This window comes from Callorhinus ursinus, unplaced genomic scaffold, assembly GCF_003265705.2.
Source record: "Callorhinus ursinus isolate GAN/ISIS: 27379988/994484 unplaced genomic scaffold, GSC_fseal_2.0 scaffold13, whole genome shotgun sequence".
Taxonomy (NCBI): domain Eukaryota; kingdom Metazoa; phylum Chordata; class Mammalia; order Carnivora; family Otariidae; genus Callorhinus; species Callorhinus ursinus.
In genome coordinates, this window is record NW_027397075.1 from 38,749,769 (window position 1) to 38,770,985 (window position 21,217).

Below are 21,217 nucleotides of genomic sequence, written 5' to 3' on the forward strand. Positions count from 1 at the left end.
TCTTGTCTCACATTTAGACCTTTCATCCATTTTAAGACTTGTCTCACATTTAGACCTTTCATCCATTTTAAGACTATTTTTGTATATGGTGTAAGAAGATGGTCCAGTTTCATTCTTCTGCATGTGGCTGTCCAATTTTCCCAACACCATTTGTTGAAGAGACTGTCTTTTTTCCATTGGATATTCTTTCCTGCTTTGTCAAAGACTAATTGACCATAGAGTTGAGGGTCCATTTCTGGGTTCTCTATTCTGTTCCATTGATCTATGTGTCTGTTTTTGTGCTAGTACCATACTGTCTTGATGATTTCAGCTTTGTAATACAGCTTGAAGTCTGGAATTGTGATGCCACCAACTTTGGTTTTCTTTGGATCCAAAGGAATTTTAAAGCAGGGGAAGTAACTCCTCTTTGAGAATAAAATGAATTTGATCTCAATGTCATGTTTCTGTGCTCCACTGGTTACCAGGTAACCCCTTCCTATTTTGCTCCCACCAGCTGACCATTGGCTTCTGTCTGCTAAGCTGGAACTCCGGTGTAAACCTGTTTTCCAGAAAAGTCTCTAGATAGGGTCTTTTGCATCTTTCTATATAATGAACACAGGTTTGGAGCCACAACTTGTCCTGACTGCTGCCTGCTTTGTTTGAATTGCTCTTTCTTTTCTTTTCTTTTCTTTTTCTTTCTTTTCCTTTTTCTTTTTTCTCTCTTTCTCTTTCTTTCTTTCTTAGATTATAAATTTGTTGAGGTAAAAACAATGTCTTTCATATTTTTCCGTATTCATTACTTCCTACAGTACTTAACATCCCTTACATTTTATACAGTGACTTGTAAATAATAGACACTTAAAACTGTTGATGGAATACAGTTCATTCCTACACTGTAACCTGGCTCTAAGAATTTTTATCCTGGCACCACTCAAGGTCTTGCTATATTGATCATTTGTCTCAGCCCATGGATTCACAGAACACAACTTAACAGGAAATATCAATTATTCAAAGTTCCTATTGCATGCATTTCACTTCTTTGGTAAAAAAAAAATAGACTTTTGAAAATGAAATATTAAATCAGGAAGGTATTGTCCAAAAGGATACAAAAATTCACTGGGGTAACTGGAATGTTGATATATCTGGTCTTATCAATTCCACATTTTACATCTAGATTACTACAGAGTATTAATCTTCAAAGAAAGTACTATCAAAGAAATAATTTTCCTAGTGTAAATATTCCCCACTCAAAAAGATAAATGAAAATAAATTCACTTCCACAGTGTTTGAAATAGATGTCATAAGTATTAACAAAAATAAGTAAATTTAATAATGTGGTTCTTACACAATTATGATGTTCCAGGCTCAGTGCTAACTTGTAGGGATACAATGATGAACCAAACAGACATAGTGTCAACTTTCCATCTAACTGGGTTTTTAATATAAATGAAATCCAGAAATTCAGTTAGTTAGTTCTGTATATATTTATTATATATCTTTACTATGTTAGTCTCCAAATTGTGGCTTAATTTCACTAAGAAAAATTAGTCTGAGGAATCCTAATACATTTGAAGGAGATACAAGTGGTACTGCTGGACCAGGCAGCTACACAACTGAACAAAACTAATTAATGCCTAATTGCTAGCAGCTTATGATCACCTCCCCTTTTTTCCTGTTTACATTGTGTTTTTCAAATTATGATTGTCTTTGAAGTTAATGTTTAAAGGGTTTTTCCTGCCTGTGGACTTGGTTGATAGTTTCATTATTCCATGGATTCTTCTTGGTGAACATAGGGCTACAGAAATGCAGGGGGTCAAGGGCAGACTGGCCATGGCCAACAGTTCAATATGTGATTGCATCTGGAGTCCATCAATTCTGAAATGCCAGAGGACTACACATGCTGTGGGAGTATGCAGATAATCTTCAGGGGATGAGGAAAAAAGGAACACTTTTTCTCTTTGGAATTTATTGAATACCCACATTTATTCAGTCCCACTTTCTGAAAATAAAATGTTTCTTATGTCTAGTTCATTTTAACCCAGGATTGTTGCAAAGATTCAGCAGTTCTTGGGATTTTTTTGTCTAAACATGGTGCTTTCCAATGAAGTCTGACAGAATTGGCCTGGCATCTTGCCCAGCAATAATTCCACTGGTAGGCTCTGTAGTTTATGTATCAATGTAAAAATAAATGGCAGTTACTCTAACCAGGATGCAGAGAGCTAAGAGGTCATTTCTCAGATAAAGCCTGGATATAGGGTGCTGCTCAGGGTCATGAAATCAGTCTGTGTACATACACACAGATGGGATGACATCATCTCACAGAAGGTGAGAAATTTGCCATTGTTCTGGAAAGAATATTTCCACTGACAGTAAGAAAATCAGAAAGGACATGAACAAATATGGAAGCAAAATTAGATTTCTGCCAAATAACAGTTGAATAAAGATGGTCAGAATGATTCGGGCTTCACTTGATTAGGTTAAATAAGGATGCAATAGACCTCACTATAATTATCTCAAGGGTTAGAATTTTTAATTTCCTAGAAAAAAAAGCTCCTTTTGTTTTGATAAAGTGGTTTTAATGGAGCAAGAACAAGTTTAAAAACCTTAGTTCAACTCCATCAAAGTCTAGAGGCAAATTTTAGGATTTGGGGAGAAGTAATCCATTCTTATTTGGTTTTTAATCTCATTTCACCACCATGACCCATCACCATTATTACCATCACCACCACCATCATCAACCATCATCATAATCATAAATAACAATTGCTTTTCATTAGCCAAAGCAATGGAAACATGGCACTCCATTAGTATCAAGGCATTAATTCATTCTTTATATTTTAATCATAACAAAAGCAAAATATGTGAGTTTTTATAATTTCTCACCAATGATTTAAAGAGTTACATATAGATTATGATACTAAAAATAAAAAATAAACACTACTTTAAAATTTAGGTGTCTTAACACACTATGAATGGTAAGGCTGGCAAAATGAATTTTAAGTGGCTATGAAAACAGCCATTGCTCTGTCTGCAAAGACTGTAGAAGATAGGGCGCCTGGGTGGCTCAGTTGGTTAAGCGACTGCCTTCGGCTCAGGTCATGATTCTGGAGTCCCGGGATCGAGTCCCACATCGGGCTCCCCGCTCAGCAGGGAGTCTGCTTCTCCCTCTGACCCTCTTCCCTCTCGTGCTCTCTCTTTCTCTCTCTCTCAAATGAATAAATAAAATCTTAAAAAAAAAAAGACTGTAGAAGATAAAATCTTGCCTAACTCTTGCAAATCTTGCAAATGTCATCTTCATACTCACAGGCATATTTCCTGTTAGTCATCAGCTGGGTCTGATTTGTTGCTATTATGCCTCTGGTAGGACATTCTCAAAAAGACCTATAGGACTTGCTCTTCAGGATGATTTAATTATTATCAATAAATTAATCAGATAATGGTAATGCTCTGAATTATCTAAGCAAAAATTTAAAATATTTTTCACCACTGGTATATTTAGAGTACACGGGCAAATTTGTGTTTTCATCCTTTCACATAACAAACATTTATTGAGTACCTAAGATTTTCAGATACTTTATAACCACAAAGAACTCAAAGAATGTTGTATACAAAACCAAATTATGTACAATTAGGGACTAAATCTCTTTCTGGTAGTTAGTTCTTAAAATAGGAAGGTAGGTAAAATTATTGAGTGCCTGTTATATGCTAGGTATCTAACTCTAGACCTATCATTTATTTCCCACAAAAAGCTCTATGAAAGTGTCACTGCCATTTTACAGAGAAAGCACTTAATAAGCCTTAAAATGGTTAAATAATCGATGGTGTCTGGTCTATACCTTAATAGGGATGATAATTCACAGGGTTATTGCAGATTAGCTATATATGTATTATCTAGGCATTTACAAATGAAACTTGATCACAGTTCTCATACTTGCATATTTAGATTACACATCCTATTAATAAATAATACTAAATATATCTTATTTGATTCTTCTGAAATTTGAGATGTTTCTAGATACTCAAAATTTATCAGAAATTTCAATAAAAATAGATAAATTTAGTTTTTCCACATTTGACTGATTAAAAAAAAACATGCTAATACCTATGTCACCTGGCACTTGTTAAAAAGTAGTTATGATGATGTAATGAGCATATGGTTATGATAATATCAATTTCATACTTAGTGAAGTAATTCTGGTCATTAGAGACTTAACTTCATCAATCATCTTGAAAAAGATTTCCTTTTTTACTGCAATACTCTCCCTGGTGACGTGAACTAATTAGTGACAGACATCCACCCTTTCCTGACACCATAGAAAACAAATTAATACTTCTTATGTTGATACAGACATAACATGGCAAAGAAAAGGAAACCTTGTCTGGCCTTTTGATTTCCATGCGGCAGCATGAAATTGCAGAGAGAATGTCAGTTATACATGGAATATGCTAAAATATTTAACCAGGACATTCATATTCATCTTCAGCTTTAAAAGTCCTCCTCATAAAGGAGCAGCTAATAAAATCAATAGATTTGTTTCTTGTCCCCAGATAAACAGGAAGATAGTATGTTTTAAACAAAACTTTAAACTCATACTGTGTAATAAATATCACCCCACTTGTCCTAACTTCTACTCCTAAGCCTGGCTAGTACAAGAATTTGGAAATTTATCAGCCACTGCCAACTTAAAATTGATATATTGCTTTAGACTGTGCCAAAAAATTTTGCCAAACTCACCCATGATATAATCTTTAAATAGGGTAAACTAAACAATACTTAAAAAAAACTCTATAAATTTTTCATAATTCTCAGACTGTTATAAAACATGGTTTTAAATGTAAGCAGTAATATGCTGGCAGGTGTTACAACTGGAAAAGAAAGTACTTATATAATGAAATCTAAAATTGTTGGGGCATCTGGGTGGCTCAGTTGGTTAAGCATCCAACTCTTGATTTCGGCTCAGGTCAGGATCTCAAGGGGGATCCTGGGATCCTTAATCGTGGGGATTAAGCCCCACGTCCAGCTCAGCGCAGAGCATGGAGCCTGCTTAGGATTCTCTCTCTTCCTCTCCTTTTGCCCCTCCCTTGCCGTGTTCACTCTTGCTCTCTCTCTCTCAAAAAATAAATAAATAAATAAAATTATTGATGTGACCCAAATAAGCCATTGAAATTAACATGGAAACATGAAACATAAGGTTAGTGACCCAAATCTTCCCTGTAGTGTTATTATTCCTTTGAGGTCCATTTAGCAATTAAGGAACAGACACCTATCAGGTGCAATTGTGTTTTTCCCTTTGTGCAAGATACTATGGATAAAAAGGGGGAGTCAAGAAGTACCTCAGTAATAATACTGGGGAAAAACTAGACACATGGAATTGACGGTGATTAAGTGCAAAACTGTGTGGCATTAAAAAAAAAAAAAGTTCTACAGAAACCAGAACAAAGAGACCAACCAATATTCAGAAAGGTGATTTAGTCTATGGCCAGATCACCCTGAACACACCTGATCTCATCTGATCTCAGAAGCAAAGTAGGGTCAGGCCTCATTACTACTTGGATGGGAGAAAGAAGGTGGTTTATGAGAGGAAATTCACATCACAGGTAGGATTTAGATAGGAAACATTAAAGTCAAAACAGCTCTGTGAGCTAGGTCATAGAACCAGAATGAGAATGATATAATTTGAAACTAGTTGGGATGCCTCTGTGACTCAAGCAATGGGAAGTGGAATTGGGCGAACCATGGAAAGAGGGAAGTAACAGAACAGAGGCTGGGGCCAAAGCAGTAGAAAACAGGAATCCACTGAAAGTATAATAGACATGGAGCCTGGCAGAGGAAACATTCAGTGGCCACCAGAAAATCAGTTCTGGAGACTGAAGATGAGACAAGAGTAGTACCTAGCCATCCTTTGGAGAAATTCAATACCAAGAAAATTCAAAAACTCATACACAGACTCCAAAAATTATCTGCCTGATACTGCTCTGACATATAAAATCTGGCAGCATCAGTAATATTTTATGGCAGGAAGTAATAAATCTGAAAGTTCCTCTACTTTCAATTCATAATTAGAGATGAATCCTTAATAACAAGTTCAAATATTAGTTACCCAGATTAAAGAAACAGGAATAAAGGAAAAGACATATGAATATCTAATTCCCTTAAATAGTATCCATATATTGAAAGGAAACATTTTTTTTGCACCCTACAGTGTTTTATGAGGGATAAATGTTGAAGATAAAGTGTTAAAAGTATTATGTAGGAGTCAGTTTGTGGAGGGCTGAGGTTTGTAAATTTTATTCTGGGGTAATTAGGAAACAACACAAAGGTTCTGAATGCATGGACATTTAAAGCAATATTTAGGGAAAGTCTGCCTGGTTATACTATGGATTAAAGTGAGGGAACAAAACTGAAAGGAAGGAAGTCCACAAAATGAGGATTTTAATAGTTTAGGCATGTGACATTTGAGATGGGTGAGGGTGTTACCACTGGAAGTAAGAGAGGGAGCAATTTAAAAACAGGGAAGACTGAACTAACCATGTATAGGGAAAGTGGAAGGTACAGAGGCCTAAACATATCACTATACCTAGGATAATTCCATCTGAACTCTAAATTTCACATTAGCCCATTCACACTGATCCCAATCAGCATTCCCAAGCATCCACTGATTCTAGCATCCTCCCATAGAAAATGTGTCCCAATATGTCCATAAATAAAAAGGGCATTTGAAATTCAATTTTAAAAATGGGTACACTGTGTTTGTGTGGTCTGGGGGAAGGAGGGCAAAGGGTGAAAGAGAGAAAGAGGTCAGGCATGATCCCTTAAAACAGATCCCAATACCCTGACTCCTGGTCTAGTGCTTTCACTACCCCAGAAAGCAATTAGATTAACAGACTCAGGCAAGAAAGGATTTTTAGCTCAGTAACTTTCAGTGTCCAAAAGAAATAGGGTTAAAAAGTTTTAGAAGCTTTTCTTAGCCTCCCCCAAAAGGGTATGTGTCCAAAAGTTACCTAGTGGAGCAACCAATTGCCAATTGTTGTTGTTTAAAAAGGCATTGAATTACATTTTGGAAAAAAAAAAAAGTATTTCAGGGCTGTCAATTGATCCCTGTGATGGAAGATTCCCAAGCTTCTAAATGTTCCTCGTGATAATTTCGTGTAACGAGGAACTAAGACCCTGATGAGAAGATACTCCAGTAAGTAGTTTTTAGTATTAAGTTTCTTTTTTTTACTTCAGTTCTTACAATAAAATCTAAGTAAATATCCTTGTTTTGGGGATAGTTAAAAACCTACATTCAGCCCAACCACTTAATTGATTCATATTTTTTAAAACATAACAGAACAGGTTTACAACTGTTCCCAATACTTTTTTTTTGTCATTGTGGATAAGATATTGAATGATCTGACATCAAGCAATGCTACATGAGAAATTGGGAAAGAATTAGTCTTTAATTACCAAACCTAATTTCTATTGAATTGTGCAGACTGTAAAACATATTTTACAGGATCTCCGACTCTTCTAAATATCTGTGTTTACTGTAGAAAAAGCTAACGTCAAAAAGTTACATAATGACTATCATTGAGCCTGCTGAGAATTGTAATTAGTAGCCATGTCCTATCCCAAAAGATGTGTACCTAGTGATTTAGTTCAATCAGTGTATTTAAAACATACTGACATTGTTTGAAAATGCATTACTTCCGTTTCTGATTAGGGAGGTGACCCCAGCTAGTTCTGGTGGTAACCAACTGTTAAACATGAGGCTTGCCCAAAGAGATTAACAGAATTTCACTAAGAATGATTTACAATAGACAGATGTGTTTGCTCATTTAACTTTTCCTTAATTTTCAATGAGTGGAAATGTTAATGGAATACATTTTAACATTTTTAAAGCTTTTCCATGCCTACTAGAAAGCTCACATAAAAATGGTCAGGGATTCCTTCCAAAGAGCAATGGATGAAAACTAAAAGTCAACCAATCAACCAAACAAAAACAACAAAAACAGAGATCAACTGCCTGGAGAAAGAGGCATAGGCCACTGAAATCCCAAAGATTTGGAATCAAACGCATATTTCCAAATGATATCTCATCAGTGGAAATATGAAGAACTGGCTACAACTTTTCCAAAGCAGAATTATTCCTGAATGGCAATAATCCCAATGAATTATGATAGTGGTTAATCTACATGGCAGCAGCAATAAGTTTCCTAAGACTTCTGCTCTTGATATTTCTGCTTTTCTTTTTTCTCTGGAAAAAACTAGAGTTGTGCTGTCCAATAAAGTAGCCACTAGCCATATGTCTACTTATTTTTATTTTTACTTTATTTTTTTTAGAGAGGGAGGGGTGGGGCAGAGAGAGTGGGAGTGAGAGAATTTTAAGCAGGCTCCACATGACCCTGAGATCATGATCTAAGCCAAAATCAAGAGTTGGACACTTAACCGACTGAGCCACCCAGGCGCCCTCCACATGTCTATTTCAATTAAAATTTAAATTGCCTAAAACTAGATCAAATTTCAAAACAAGTTCCTTTAGGAGCATTAGCCATATTTCAAGTGCTCAAGTGCCACATACACATGGAACAGCACTGATATACAACACTTCTATCGTTGTAGAAGCACTAGACAGTGCTGGACTAGACAGAAGTTCTGTTAAATCTGAGAGGTCATTTATTCATTGATTTACCAGTAGGTGGTGCATTGGCAATAAAACACACAGGCAAGGACTAAATCTTGAGAGTTATATGCTGGATTTGTAAAAAACCCCACACCTACAAACCAATATGCTTAGGAAATTCAGTTAATAAAAGAACGGCAATAATGTCAGACATAGACAATGATAAATTTAGGTTGAATTCTATTTTAGCGAGAAAATACTACTGGCAAATATGCATGAAGATTTCCTAAAAATTATAATTTTTATTTTCCCAATATAAGATGTAAGAATATGTAGCAAATGTTTGCTGCCTTGATATCCGTTTGAAGTAATTCCTAGTATAAAATTATTTACACATTAACATTGTTTCCATACAATATTTTTTCCTTCCATAACAATAACAAAAATTCATGAATTCAGGAGCTTCGTTGGGTGATTAGCCAAAACAGATTAAGACAGTAGACAAGATTGATAAGAATGACAGAATTTTAAAAATCTTATTCTTTCTTACTTAAAAAATCTTCAATTAAATGATGACTAGCATTACCTTTTCTTTACTGGGATCTCTTTATAATAATTTTCTAAAATCACAGAATTTCCAAATAAGAGAGGAAGGCCATTCTTATTTGACTTGGGGGGAAAAAAGGCACCATCTCCTGTGTGAAGCCCTCCTCAACATCTACTCATCACTGACACAGAATTAAATGCTCCTGGGTGTAGTACCCTGGTGAAGTTCTTACCACTCTGTGTTATAAATATTTATTCATTTAATCTACTTATTTCCTTTCTGATATTATAAACTTATTGAGGGAAGGATGCTATTTTATTCTCATTTATATCCTCAGCAAGGAGCACAATATCTGACACTTAAAGTTTTGGTGAATACATGAATGAATGAATAAAAGTATAAACAAATGAACAAACAAGACACCAGCCCGGACACTTGGTAGACCTGTTTAGTCAAGGCATTTCATGTGTTTCAGTATTTGTTTCATTATTATGGGGAAAAGTATACCTGTGGCTAAGCAGTATTACATAGATAGTGCTGTAAGATGTAGCATAAATGAAGATTCCAGCATCATAGTGATTATTCATCAGTTCTGCACTCTCAACCAAATGCTCCTAAGCTAAACCTTTCTGCAGATGAAGTAGTTAAGGACTAAGAGCTAATTCAACTTTTATTCATAATAGTCAAATATCATAGCCCTTTCCTCACACCTAAAAAATAGCAAGTTACTACATTTTCCCTGTATTAAAAATCTAATCTGTAGAAACAGAACTTATTTTTTAATTGGATAATTAACTCATAAAATAATAACTCAAACATTAAACAATGTTCAGGGGAATTTAAATCAAATAATTCCGGGGCACCGTGCTCCGCGGGAAGCCTGCTCCCTCTCCCACTCCCCCTGGTTGTATTCCCTCTCTCGCTGTGTCTCTCTCTGTCAAATAAATAAAAAAAAATCTTTAAAAAAAATAAATCAAATAATTTCTTAGTATGTGCTATTACATAAATATTTTTCAGACTTGGCCAAAGTTGTCCTGCCTAAATACTCTACTTGTCATTCAAACTTCCCATAGATAGGCATGCATGCAATACTATGTGCTAAATATTGTGTCAGGCACCAAAGAAACAAAACTAAAGAAAGTTGGGTCTTGCCTTCATGGAGCTTATTATCTAGTCATCTCATATTTTCTCTGTGTGCTTCTTTTGGAGCCTATTTATTGTTCTCTCTCTCCTCTAGACTGCTCCTTAACAGCTACTCTACCAGAACTTAGGTCAAAGGATTTACCAAACTGTTGTGATCTACCTGGTCTACTCTATAAAGCACCAGAGAAGGAGGGAGTAAGAAGGGAGGGCTAGGGAATTAAAATCGAGCAGTGATTTCTCTAAATCATCGTTACACACAATGCTGAGATTTCCAGAGATTTTTAACCCATGCCACAGAAACCTACAGACATTTGAAACTTTCTTATTAAAAAAAAAAATCAGTACTCTCACTTTTCTATCCATACCAAGAACCCTTTATTTAATCTTTTTACACTTGCACCTGAAGCCTGCTAATAGCATGCATAGGCATTTCTGAATACAATGCAGAACAATGGAAAGACACAGATCTGGGCTGTGTCTCTTGCTGGCTTTGTAACCTAGAGCAAGCCAGTAGGGGTCACATAACCCCATCATAAGTCAAGGAAGATCTATATATTTTATTGAGTAGAATTGGGTTGCGTTATAACAGAAGTTGGCCCCTAACCACGGAGTCATTAGAATACATTCATCAGATAAAGTAAGTAAACATGAAACTTTTCATAAAATTTACAGTCATCATAGGAAGAAGTAGGAAAGCAAATATTTCTATGGAAAACTGCACATTCCTTGGATACCACTGCAGTGAATACTTGAGGCAAAACTTCACTAGATTATTCTTCATCAAATCTAAAGGCCTCCAACTCACTCCTTATTAGATCCATTTACAGAAGGCAGTATTTTATTTATTTATTTGACAGAGAGAGAGAGAGAGAGTGCATGAGCAGGGAGAGGCGCAGCGGCAGAGGGAGAAGCAGACTCCCTGCTGAGCAGGGAGCCCAGGACCCTGGGATCATGACCTGAGCTGAAGCCAGATGCTTAACCAACTGAGCCACCCAGGAGCCCTAGAAGGCAGTATTTTAACAAAGCATTTTGTTCATTTGTGCTGATTCATACTGGGACATCAAACAACCAAGGCAATGAATACAATTCACTTTTGACAACAAGTAATGATTTGGGGGTTTTCATTTTAAGTAGATGGTTTCATCTATCTAAATGAAATACACAAAGATGGCACTAGTATTTAAAACAGACATATACATGTCTCAGGTCAACTTTCAAAAACAAAAAGCTTGACTAGCAAGACTCCAATGTATCAAAACGTTTAGGAAAAGAGATGAGCTAATAAAAAGCAGTTTTCATTATTCCAACATAGATACAGACTTCTATAAATCACAATTTACTTCTGTGAAAATCTTGCAAAGGGAAAAACTGAAGAGATCATCATGGCTCTTTTACTGGACTATTCAGTATAGGAAACCTAATGTAATTATTAACTGAAATTCTGCATTTATTCTTTTTGCTTGACCTCACTTTGCTTCAGGAAGGATTATTTTATTTTATTTTTGAGAGAGAGAGAGAGTGTGTGTGCGTGCACAGGGGGGCGGGGGCAGCAGACAGAGGGAGAGAGACAGACTCCACACCCAGCCCCAAGCCTGACACGGGGCTTGATCTCACGATCCTGAGATCATGACCTGAGCTGAAATCGAGTCAGATGCTTAACCCACTGAGCCACCCAGGTGCCCCTGCTTCAGAAAGGATTTAAAACAGCTTATTCTGTAATATAGTTCTATAAAATTCCAGACCCTTAAGCTTTCAAATATGAATTTTCATATTGATAGAAGTCCTAACATGACACTTTGAGAGGCATTGTTTCTTAATTTATTTTAATTATTCTTTATTTTTATACTCATATTAACTTTCTTATTATATCTTAATATTTTAAATATAAAAGTGATAAAGAAAATTTAGGGAAAATTTAGCAAAGAAAGAAAATACATTACCCATACATAATTCAAACTCCCAATAAAAGTAATGTGAGCACTCTCAAAAATTTTTAAATCCTATTTACACAAAGTTTTAAAATAATATATTCCTATTAAATACCTTTTTTTAAGTACAGAAAAAAGGAAGTAAGTAGGTCATTTATAATTCCATTGCCTCCAAACAAGCAGTGGTCAATCTCATATTCACATTTTCGTCTATATCAATCTAATTGGTTTTTTCCCCCCTTCCTGGCTTAACTGTGGGTGGCTTCAATTTGTTTGTTTATATGTTTGACTAGCTGGACTTCTGAGTCTTGTAAACCCCGCTTGAGGGAATCCCCTTTCCAAAGAATTTCCTGTGTCTAATTATACCATTATCTCCACAGTGAGGAATTCTCATAATGAAAGAAGCGCATCAACCCGGTCACATTCTCTCATACTCATTATGTGACTGATTCAAACAGCCATAGTTTCTAGGACCAGTGTTTCTTCTCAAGGCTCTTCTGGTAAATTGATAATGAGTCTAATGTCACTAAGGGAAATAAGAATGATGGAAAAGGGCCAGTAGGACACTTGCTTCTGCTACTGCTGTGCTCAAAATTTCATGATACTGCCAAAATTGAAGGCTTTTAAGTGCCCGTGGTCTAAGCAAGAGTTAAAGTCCCACTGGGAGCATTGGAATGGCTGATTCTAGGATGGGGAAAGGAATTATCTGATTTCATCTGCCTTTCTGCTTCCCACTAAGAAAATAGAGAATTTCTTCCTAAATTAGAGGACACATTCAGACCCTAAGAACCAAAATACGACAAATATTCATTGCAATTATGTTCTAGCCTTTAACATATCTGAGAAGTCTGACACCAGTCTAATTTTATCCCTCAGCTTACAACATATTGGTTTAGTCTGAACATATGCTTGTGGAGTTTTTTCTCTTATACTAATAATTTGAAATTGCAGCCAGGATGTGTCTAGATGAAGTTCTCTCTTCATTGACCTTGCTTGATTTGCTCACCCAGGACTATTTTTGTTTTCCTCCCTAGGATAATTTTCTTCCACTGTATCTTTTTCTATTTCTTTTGTTTCACTTGTCTTTGTTATATACATACATATGCCATATACCTAGAAATCTTGAAGTTCCAAGTTCCTGTCTCTGGTTTTTATTTCTGCTTAAAATATATATATATATATATTATTCACTCTTAATTCTTTTCCTCAACGTTCTGAAAGAACTTCTCAAATTTATGTACCACATCCCTGATTTTATTTTTATGTAATATAAATCCTGCTTTTTAGTGCCTCTAATTCAAATTTGCATTATATTATACCATTTTAATAACAAATCCTTTCTTATTCCATCACACCTGTAGTTGTCCTATCACCTCAGCCAGTTCCTCCTTTATCAATATATACTCCTGCTGAAAGGAGGATAGGTCTTTTAGAAAGACATTGGTGACACTAAACATTTTTTTTGTCTTCAGAATAAACTGCCTTCAGAAGCAACCATTTCTTCTAAGGCTATTCCCCCTTATTTTGTTCCCCAGTATCTTTTTCTTAGGTCCAATGCTTTATTTTTTTTTCCTGTTGTTTTGTTTTGTTTTGATAATTTTCTGTTTATTCATCCTCAAATTAGGTGACATCAAATCCAGACCCAGTGTCTATCAACAAAGTGTTTGGATAGACCTAGCTTGATTATTTGGCTACTTCTGTTCTAGCTGAACTGCCTTTGCAGCTCTGCAGCTGAGTTAGTCTGATGTGCATAGCTCCTTGCACAATTCTCATCTATGATGCTCTTCGGGCTGAGATTGGGATGCTCCCCTCTGCTACCAGCTCTCTAAAATCCCTAGTTGACACCCCTATCAATGTCTCTCCTGTTTCCAAATATTTTCATTTGGAGAGAAACATATATCCAAGTTACAATTCTCTACGTGGGTCCCAGCTTACCTGTCTACTTTTTTTCCTCTCTCTCTCTCTCTGTATTTACATTTTATTTTATTTTATTTTAATTATTTTGTTCAATTAGCCTGTCTACTTCTTGTCCTACATTTTCCTTACTGGATGGTTATCGCTATTAATATGTGTGAGGAGACAGGATTATGGCTGTAATATTTTCTTTTTGGAGCAAAGTATGAAAGAGAAGGACAAAGATACATCCTCCCAGCTTTCATGTGAACATAAAAAGGATGGACCATTGGTTGAGATTTTCATTCCACTGACCTTAAAACATGAACATCACATATACATATTTACACTATATATACATATATATATATAAATAAAAATCTTTATACGTAATAGCTATAAAATTCCTCCCAGAATTTTTGCTACTATCCATTGCCAGTGGGTTTTGGTATTCTTCAGTTTTGTCTTTTTGAGGTCTTTATTGATATTTTACTGTTAGATGAGGAGAGGTTGCAGCAGCTACAGATATGCTATTTAAAACCAAAATATTCTTGCTAGTTATATTTTATTTTATTATTTTTTTTAAAACTACTACCCAAACTTTGTAAAGTATGTATGTGTAACTCTTAAGATTATTCCCGATAGCAGCAGTTTCCGAACAGACATGTGGAGGTAAAGAAATGTAAATGAGGCTATGAATTAAGCTATTGATTCCCATATAAGCAAGAAAATTATTCGTAAAGTATGTATTCAAAGCAAGTAACTATTATACCTTTATGTTTTCTGAAATTGTTTTCTATTTCTGCTTCTAAAAACATTTTACTGCATATAAATGAAATTAATTTATAATTTTAGATCCAATGTCAGAAGTTGATTGACAAGCATCTTTTATTCTTATAAATTATAACCCTGGGTACAACAGTTTATTTCATCAAATATCCATAGCTTTGCAATAGTACATTCAATAGGAAAATAATGCATTCAGATGGCTACAGTTAGCTAGAGCTCTCATTTCTTATTAAACAAGTGTCATTAATACTAGTCTATAGTTTTGTTAGATTTTTAAAATATCCTTTTTCAGCACATTTCATCCCTCAAACTCAAGACCAACTAGACAGGCCATAAAATAACAACTCTAAACAGATTTATACCACTTGAGATGATACATACTAGCCAGTAATCAGGTAATATTGTATGTCTTTTGTATTTATGTTTTGTGAATACACAAAATACATAAAAATATCTTACCTCAGCACTTATTTAAATCATTGGCTAATAATGACTCTATTTTGCCAGAAAGAAAAGAGTCAAGGGCTTCTTTTAAAGATATACCTTTCTAAATCATAGGGTTCATTCTGTAGAATAGATTCAAATGCTATTTCATAAAATGTTATCCATTATAAAGAAGATGTGGTATATAGACAATGGAATATTATGAAGCCATCAAAAGGAATGAAATCTTGCCATTTGCAACGACATGGATGGAACTGGAGGGTATTATGCTGAGCAAAATAAGTCAATCAGAGAAAGACATGTATCATATGACCTCACTGATATGAGGAATTCTTAATCTCAGGAAACAAACTGAGGGTTGCTGGAGTGCTGGGGGGCGGGAGGGATGGGTTGGCTGGGTGATAGACATTGAGAAGGGTATATGCTATGGTGAGCTCTGTGAATTGTGTAAGACTGTTGAGTCACAGACCTGTACCTCTGAAACAAATAATACATTATATGTTAAAAAAAAAAAAGAAGAAGAAGATAGCAGGGGGCGAAGAATGAAGGGGGGAAATCGGAGGGGGAGACGAACCACGAGAGATGAGGGACTCTGAGAAACAAACTGAGGGTTCTAGAGGGGAGGGGGTGGGGGGATGGGTTAGCCTGGTGATGGGTATTAAGGAGGGCACGTTCTGTGTGGAGCACTGGGTGTTATGCACAAACAATGAATCATGGAACACTACATCAAAACTAATGTAATGTAGGGTGATTAACATAACATAATAATAAAAAATAAACAAACAAATAAAAATTTTTAAAAAAATAAATAAATAAAACTAGAATGAGCTTTCGTGTGGCACTACCAATGGTTTCCTGAAATATAGGTATATCTTTAAACATTAACATTTAGTTACAGTGCTGAAGGCTTTCTGGAGATTTTTTAGGTCTCTCCCTGCTCCACCTCTGAATAAACAGGGCTTTCCTTTTATTTCGGAGCATGCAATCTCTCTGTTCAAGAGGGGAAATGCATTAAAATAGCTCCATACTGGGTTAATCAAACAGCTATATATATTTTCAGTCCATCCTCACAGGATTTTCCAAATGAGGTAGAGGGGCCAATTCAGAAATGATCCAGAAATTCAAAGTGGTACCCCTGGAGCTTCTGTTCTTTGGGATGCTAGCAAAATTCTAGGGAGTTTAATGTTCTCCTTCAAACCCCTAGGCCAGTCTACATTGTCATTATTTTGTCCATATCCTATTTGTCTTACTATTTTGGGATAAAAACATAGCAGTGTATGAAGAAAAAAAAATGTTATCCATGAAACTACCCGAGAGGTCTTTTGTAAATGCAGATTCTTAGGCCAGAACAACAGGCCTGGGGAATCAGAATCTCTAGATATGGGATTGGAAATCTGCTTTTTTAAAAAAATAAGTTCCTTGGATAATTCCTTATCCAGGAAAAGTTTGAGAGTTTGAGAATCACTGCTCTAATTGACTAAATTCAATACAAACGCACTGAAAAGTTAACCTGGGGAAACTAGGAAGACTCTGATTTTATTTTACAATCCCATTCTAAGGGACTTCAAGTAAAGAACCAAGATCAAATATCACAAGTCCATTAGCATTTTATTCTATCTGTAAAAACAGTCTCAAAATTCTGGTAACTCAAGTTACCACCTGGATAGACTCTAATTATCTAGGCAGTTTACCATGTGGAAATGCAGTTAGCCATTTACAAAAGCAATGTCTCCCTAGAGGATTCACCAGATCAACTAACAAAAGACACACGTTCGGATTACAGAACATATCTCAACTACCAGTGAGAAAACTAGAATCAGATGTCAACCATTTTGTTAATTCTCATGGTAGTTTCACTTTTCTGCCATTAATAACAATCTCAGCACTAGCATTGAGATGCAATGTTCATTCTGTTAGATAACCTTGTTAAAAAATCATCTGAGAGTGTTACTTCAGGCATGTTATAAAATTGTTTCTAATACCATAACCAAATAGCCAGACACAATCCTGATGCAATCAGTCTCCCACATCAAGGATTTGAAATGAAATATTCTGTTGAGGCAGCAACTGAATCTTTCAGCTTAAGAGCTTAAAACTGCCAAGAGTAATTTGTTCATTACATTAAGGCTCTCAGCTGGTCTATAGACATTTAGGAGCCAAATGTGATTCTACTGAAAGAGATACTCTGGAACACTTTCTGATCTTCATTTAATCATCCTGAAGAATATATATACTTGTAGCCAGTAAACCACATTGTTAACATACTGTTTGCGGCTATCTAGACATAGTCTATAAAGACATAATTGAAGATTGGGTTACCATTAGTTTAGTGTCAGTAAGCACTTTTGTGTATAAGATAAAAAAGATAAAAACAACCCTGCTAAAATTTAATAAAATTTCACCAAGATGAAAAACATCTTAAACTTTAATTAAAAAAAATAAAAGTAGGGGGCGCCTGAGTGACTCAGTCAGTTAAGCGTCCCACTCTTGATTTTGCCTTGGGTCATGATCTCAGGGTTGTGAAATTGAGTCTTGCATCAGGTTCTGTGCTCAGTGAGGAGACTGCTTAAGATTCTCTCTCCCTTTGCTCCTCCCCCCACTTGCTGGCACCCTCTCTCTAAAATAAATAAGTAAGATATTTAAGCAAATAAATAAGTAAAAGTAAATTAGTTACATTGGAAATAATATAATACTCAAATTGGGAAGAATTTTTTAAACAAATTATTAAAACAAACTGAGGGTTCTAGAGGGGAGGGCGGTGGGGGGATGGGTTAGCCTGGTGATGGGTATTAAAGAGGGCACGTTCTGCATGGAGCACTGGGTGTTATACACAAACAATGAATCATGGAACACTACACCAAAAACTAATGATGTAATGTATGGTGATTAACATAACATAATAAAATAAAAAAAACAATTAGAATTTTTAAAAAATCCACATGATAGACTGGAGAATTTAAAACTATTAAATCACCCAGAAACAATTTCTTTTTTTATTATTATTTTTTTAAACTTTTTATTTATTTATTCATGAGAGACAGAGCGAGAGAGAGAGGCAGAGGGAGAAGCAGGCTCCCAAGGAGCAGGGAGCCCGATGCGGGACTCGATCCCAGGACCCTGGGATCATGACCTGAGCCGAAGGCAGACGCTTAACCATCTGAGCCACCCAGGCACCCCCAGAAACAATTTCTATTTATAGTCTCAAAATAAAAGTCTCTTAAAAGGACTAGCTGTGTTTATCTTAAAAAGCCACCTATTTGTTAGTGATGTTTTAGTTTCCAGTTTAGTCAGCTTTAGACTACTTAAGATCCATAAGGCCTTTATCATTCAAAACAGTAATTGTTTGGGTAGATACTCTCATTCTCAGATAGCCAATTTAAGGGAATAAAGTTCAAAGAAAGAAGAGAGGAAGACATCATAACTCTGAAGTTACCATATGCACATACCTTGCACTGTGAGGAAAACTGAAGCAGCTGATGATCCTCCTTCATTGGAAACCACACAGTGATACTCCCCAGCATCGTTGAACTTCACACTCCTTAGCTCCAGAGACAGGTTAGCCAAGATCCTCATTCTTGCTGGGTCTGCCTGTCTGGCATCTCGGTCATTCCTCTGCCAGGTTAGATTGTAATCCACTGCACTGATGACGAGACATGTCAAAACTGCTCTTTCTCCAGGAGTGACTGTAACATTATCAGGCACTTGGATGACTGGAGGGGGCTCTGTGTAAAATGAAAATATTCAAATCAAGAGACCTAACAGCCATTTTGCTCACTTACCGATGTGGTTTAAATATTTAATGAGTATGTATTGAAAATCTTGTAGGGAAGATGCAGCACAAGAGAACTTATTCATTAATACATATGTCTATGACCCAAAGAAAATTATCATTTAATTAAAAGATTCTTACAAAGTAGTGCATATTCTAAAAAAAAAAAATCCATCTAATTTTTATCACATTTGCCAAACTCTGTAGTTTTAAATGTATGTCTTTAATTGAAGATTTGAATGCTCTCTAATTTAAATTTTAAATTTTAAATTAAATTTTAAAACATCTTACCGTAAAAGTGAATTATAGCACAGAGTACTTGTAACCTGAAGACACCATGCAAAGAATGTGTTTTTAGTTCCTTTAATCCTCAATGTAAAAAAAAAAAAATAGTAGTGCTTGTTTATATACCAAAGCATACACAAGTCTAAATTTATAAATTATAGATGTGAGAATCAAAAAGGCATGGCAAAAGGATAGGATTAGACTAATTTAGGATTGTGGAGTGAAGCAAATTTTTATTTGAGTTTTGAAAAAAGTAGCAATTATGGATTTTTTTAATTTAAAAATACTTATTTAGTGTTTAAAAGAAAAGAGGACACAAAGTATGGTAGACAATAGTATACTAAGTATGATAGTATCAGTTTTAAGGAGTTACAATCTCATTAAGACACAGTACAAGAGCAGTGTATGACAAATATTCCCCAGAGGCATGAGGAATGCTTTGATTTAAGAAGGTTAAGTTAAGAGTAGGCATAGACCTTTAAGAAAATTGTACATATAAAGCCATGCCCACAAAAGGTATTGAGTAATGCATGCACGTTTCAGATGTGGTTAAAAGCCACTTACTTGTTAAATATTTAGCCAGCATTCTAGAGAGAATCACATATTACTCTAGTTAATTTGAGAATAAATACAAATGCTCCTCTAAAGTATACTCTGCCCGAGTGCTTTGAAATGATCTTCTGTAGCAAGCCATTATTCAGCAATAGTACAGCAATAAAAACTGTGGTGAGTTATGCTAGCTAGAAACCCATGTGCCTGTTTTAGTTTAAATACGAAAGAGTATCAGATATTCAAGATCAAATTTTATTCTCCTTTATTCAAAACCATTTGTAAGTGCAGATGAATCATAAGCCTAGAGAAAACCTGGAAGCAATATGCCAAAACCATAGTGGTAATCTCCAAGGGATAGAAATGTGTATATTTTCCATATTTTTCTTTATATTTATCCTAGTTTTCCAAACATTTTTAGACGAATAGATGCTATTTTAAATTATTTAAAAAACAAAATTTTATCATTTTACTTTGTTTTTTAAAATCTCTTATAAAAATGGCTAGTGAATCAAGTAGAAAGAGTACATGACAAAGTTAGAAATTTCTGGAGTCTGGCTAGGCTTGACAGAAAATACAAGGTGCTTTGTTAAAGTTGAATTTCAGAGAAGCATCAAATAATATTTCAGTATACATATGTCTCATGAAATTATTTCAGACACACTTATATGAAATTCAAATTTAACTGGGCATTCTATGTTTTTATTTGCTGAATCTGGCAACTCTACGCTGCCTAGTTCTATCCCTAGGTGTGTGACCTTAGAGAAGTCGACGATTAACTTAGGTATCTTTTTTTTTTTTCAGAGGGAAAGAGAGAGCCAGGGTGGGGGATGGGGCAGAGAGAAAATCCTAAACAGGTTCCACACCCAGTGCAGAGCCCAATTCAGGGCTCGATGAGGGGCTTAGTCTCACAACCCTGAGATCATGACCTAAGCCAAAATCAAAAGTTGGATGCTTAACTAACTGAGCCACCCAGGCACCCAATTAAATGAGGTTATCTTAAAGACCCTTTTTAGTTCTAATGTTTTATGACTCTAATATACAAGATGGCATAGACCACCAAAGACCTGAAAGTGATAGTACATGCTTGTGTTCACATCTTATCAAGATTTTCTGAGGGCCATATGACATTTTGTATGGCTTTCTTTTCTTTGTTCTTTTGAAACAAACTTCTTCAACTAGACTAGGTATTTTTTTGAGATTTTTAGAAAATGGGAAATCTCAATTAGGTATGTAGGGAATACTGGGCACATGCCTAGATCCCTCTTAAGGACCAAGGCACTCATTT

At 35.4% G+C, this 21,217-nt stretch overlaps 1 protein-coding gene across 1 annotated transcript in view; it reads right to left on the reverse strand.

Moving 5' to 3' along the window:
• HMCN1 (hemicentin 1) overlaps window positions 1–21,217 on the reverse strand; it is a 489,046-nt gene that overhangs the window by 245,852 nt on the left and 221,977 nt on the right. The window contains exon 11 of the mRNA XM_025877925.2: window positions 18,773–19,048. Within this exon, the coding sequence (XP_025733710.1) occupies window positions 18,773–19,048 (276 nt within the window). The remainder of the gene's footprint in view (window positions 1–18,772; window positions 19,049–21,217) is intronic.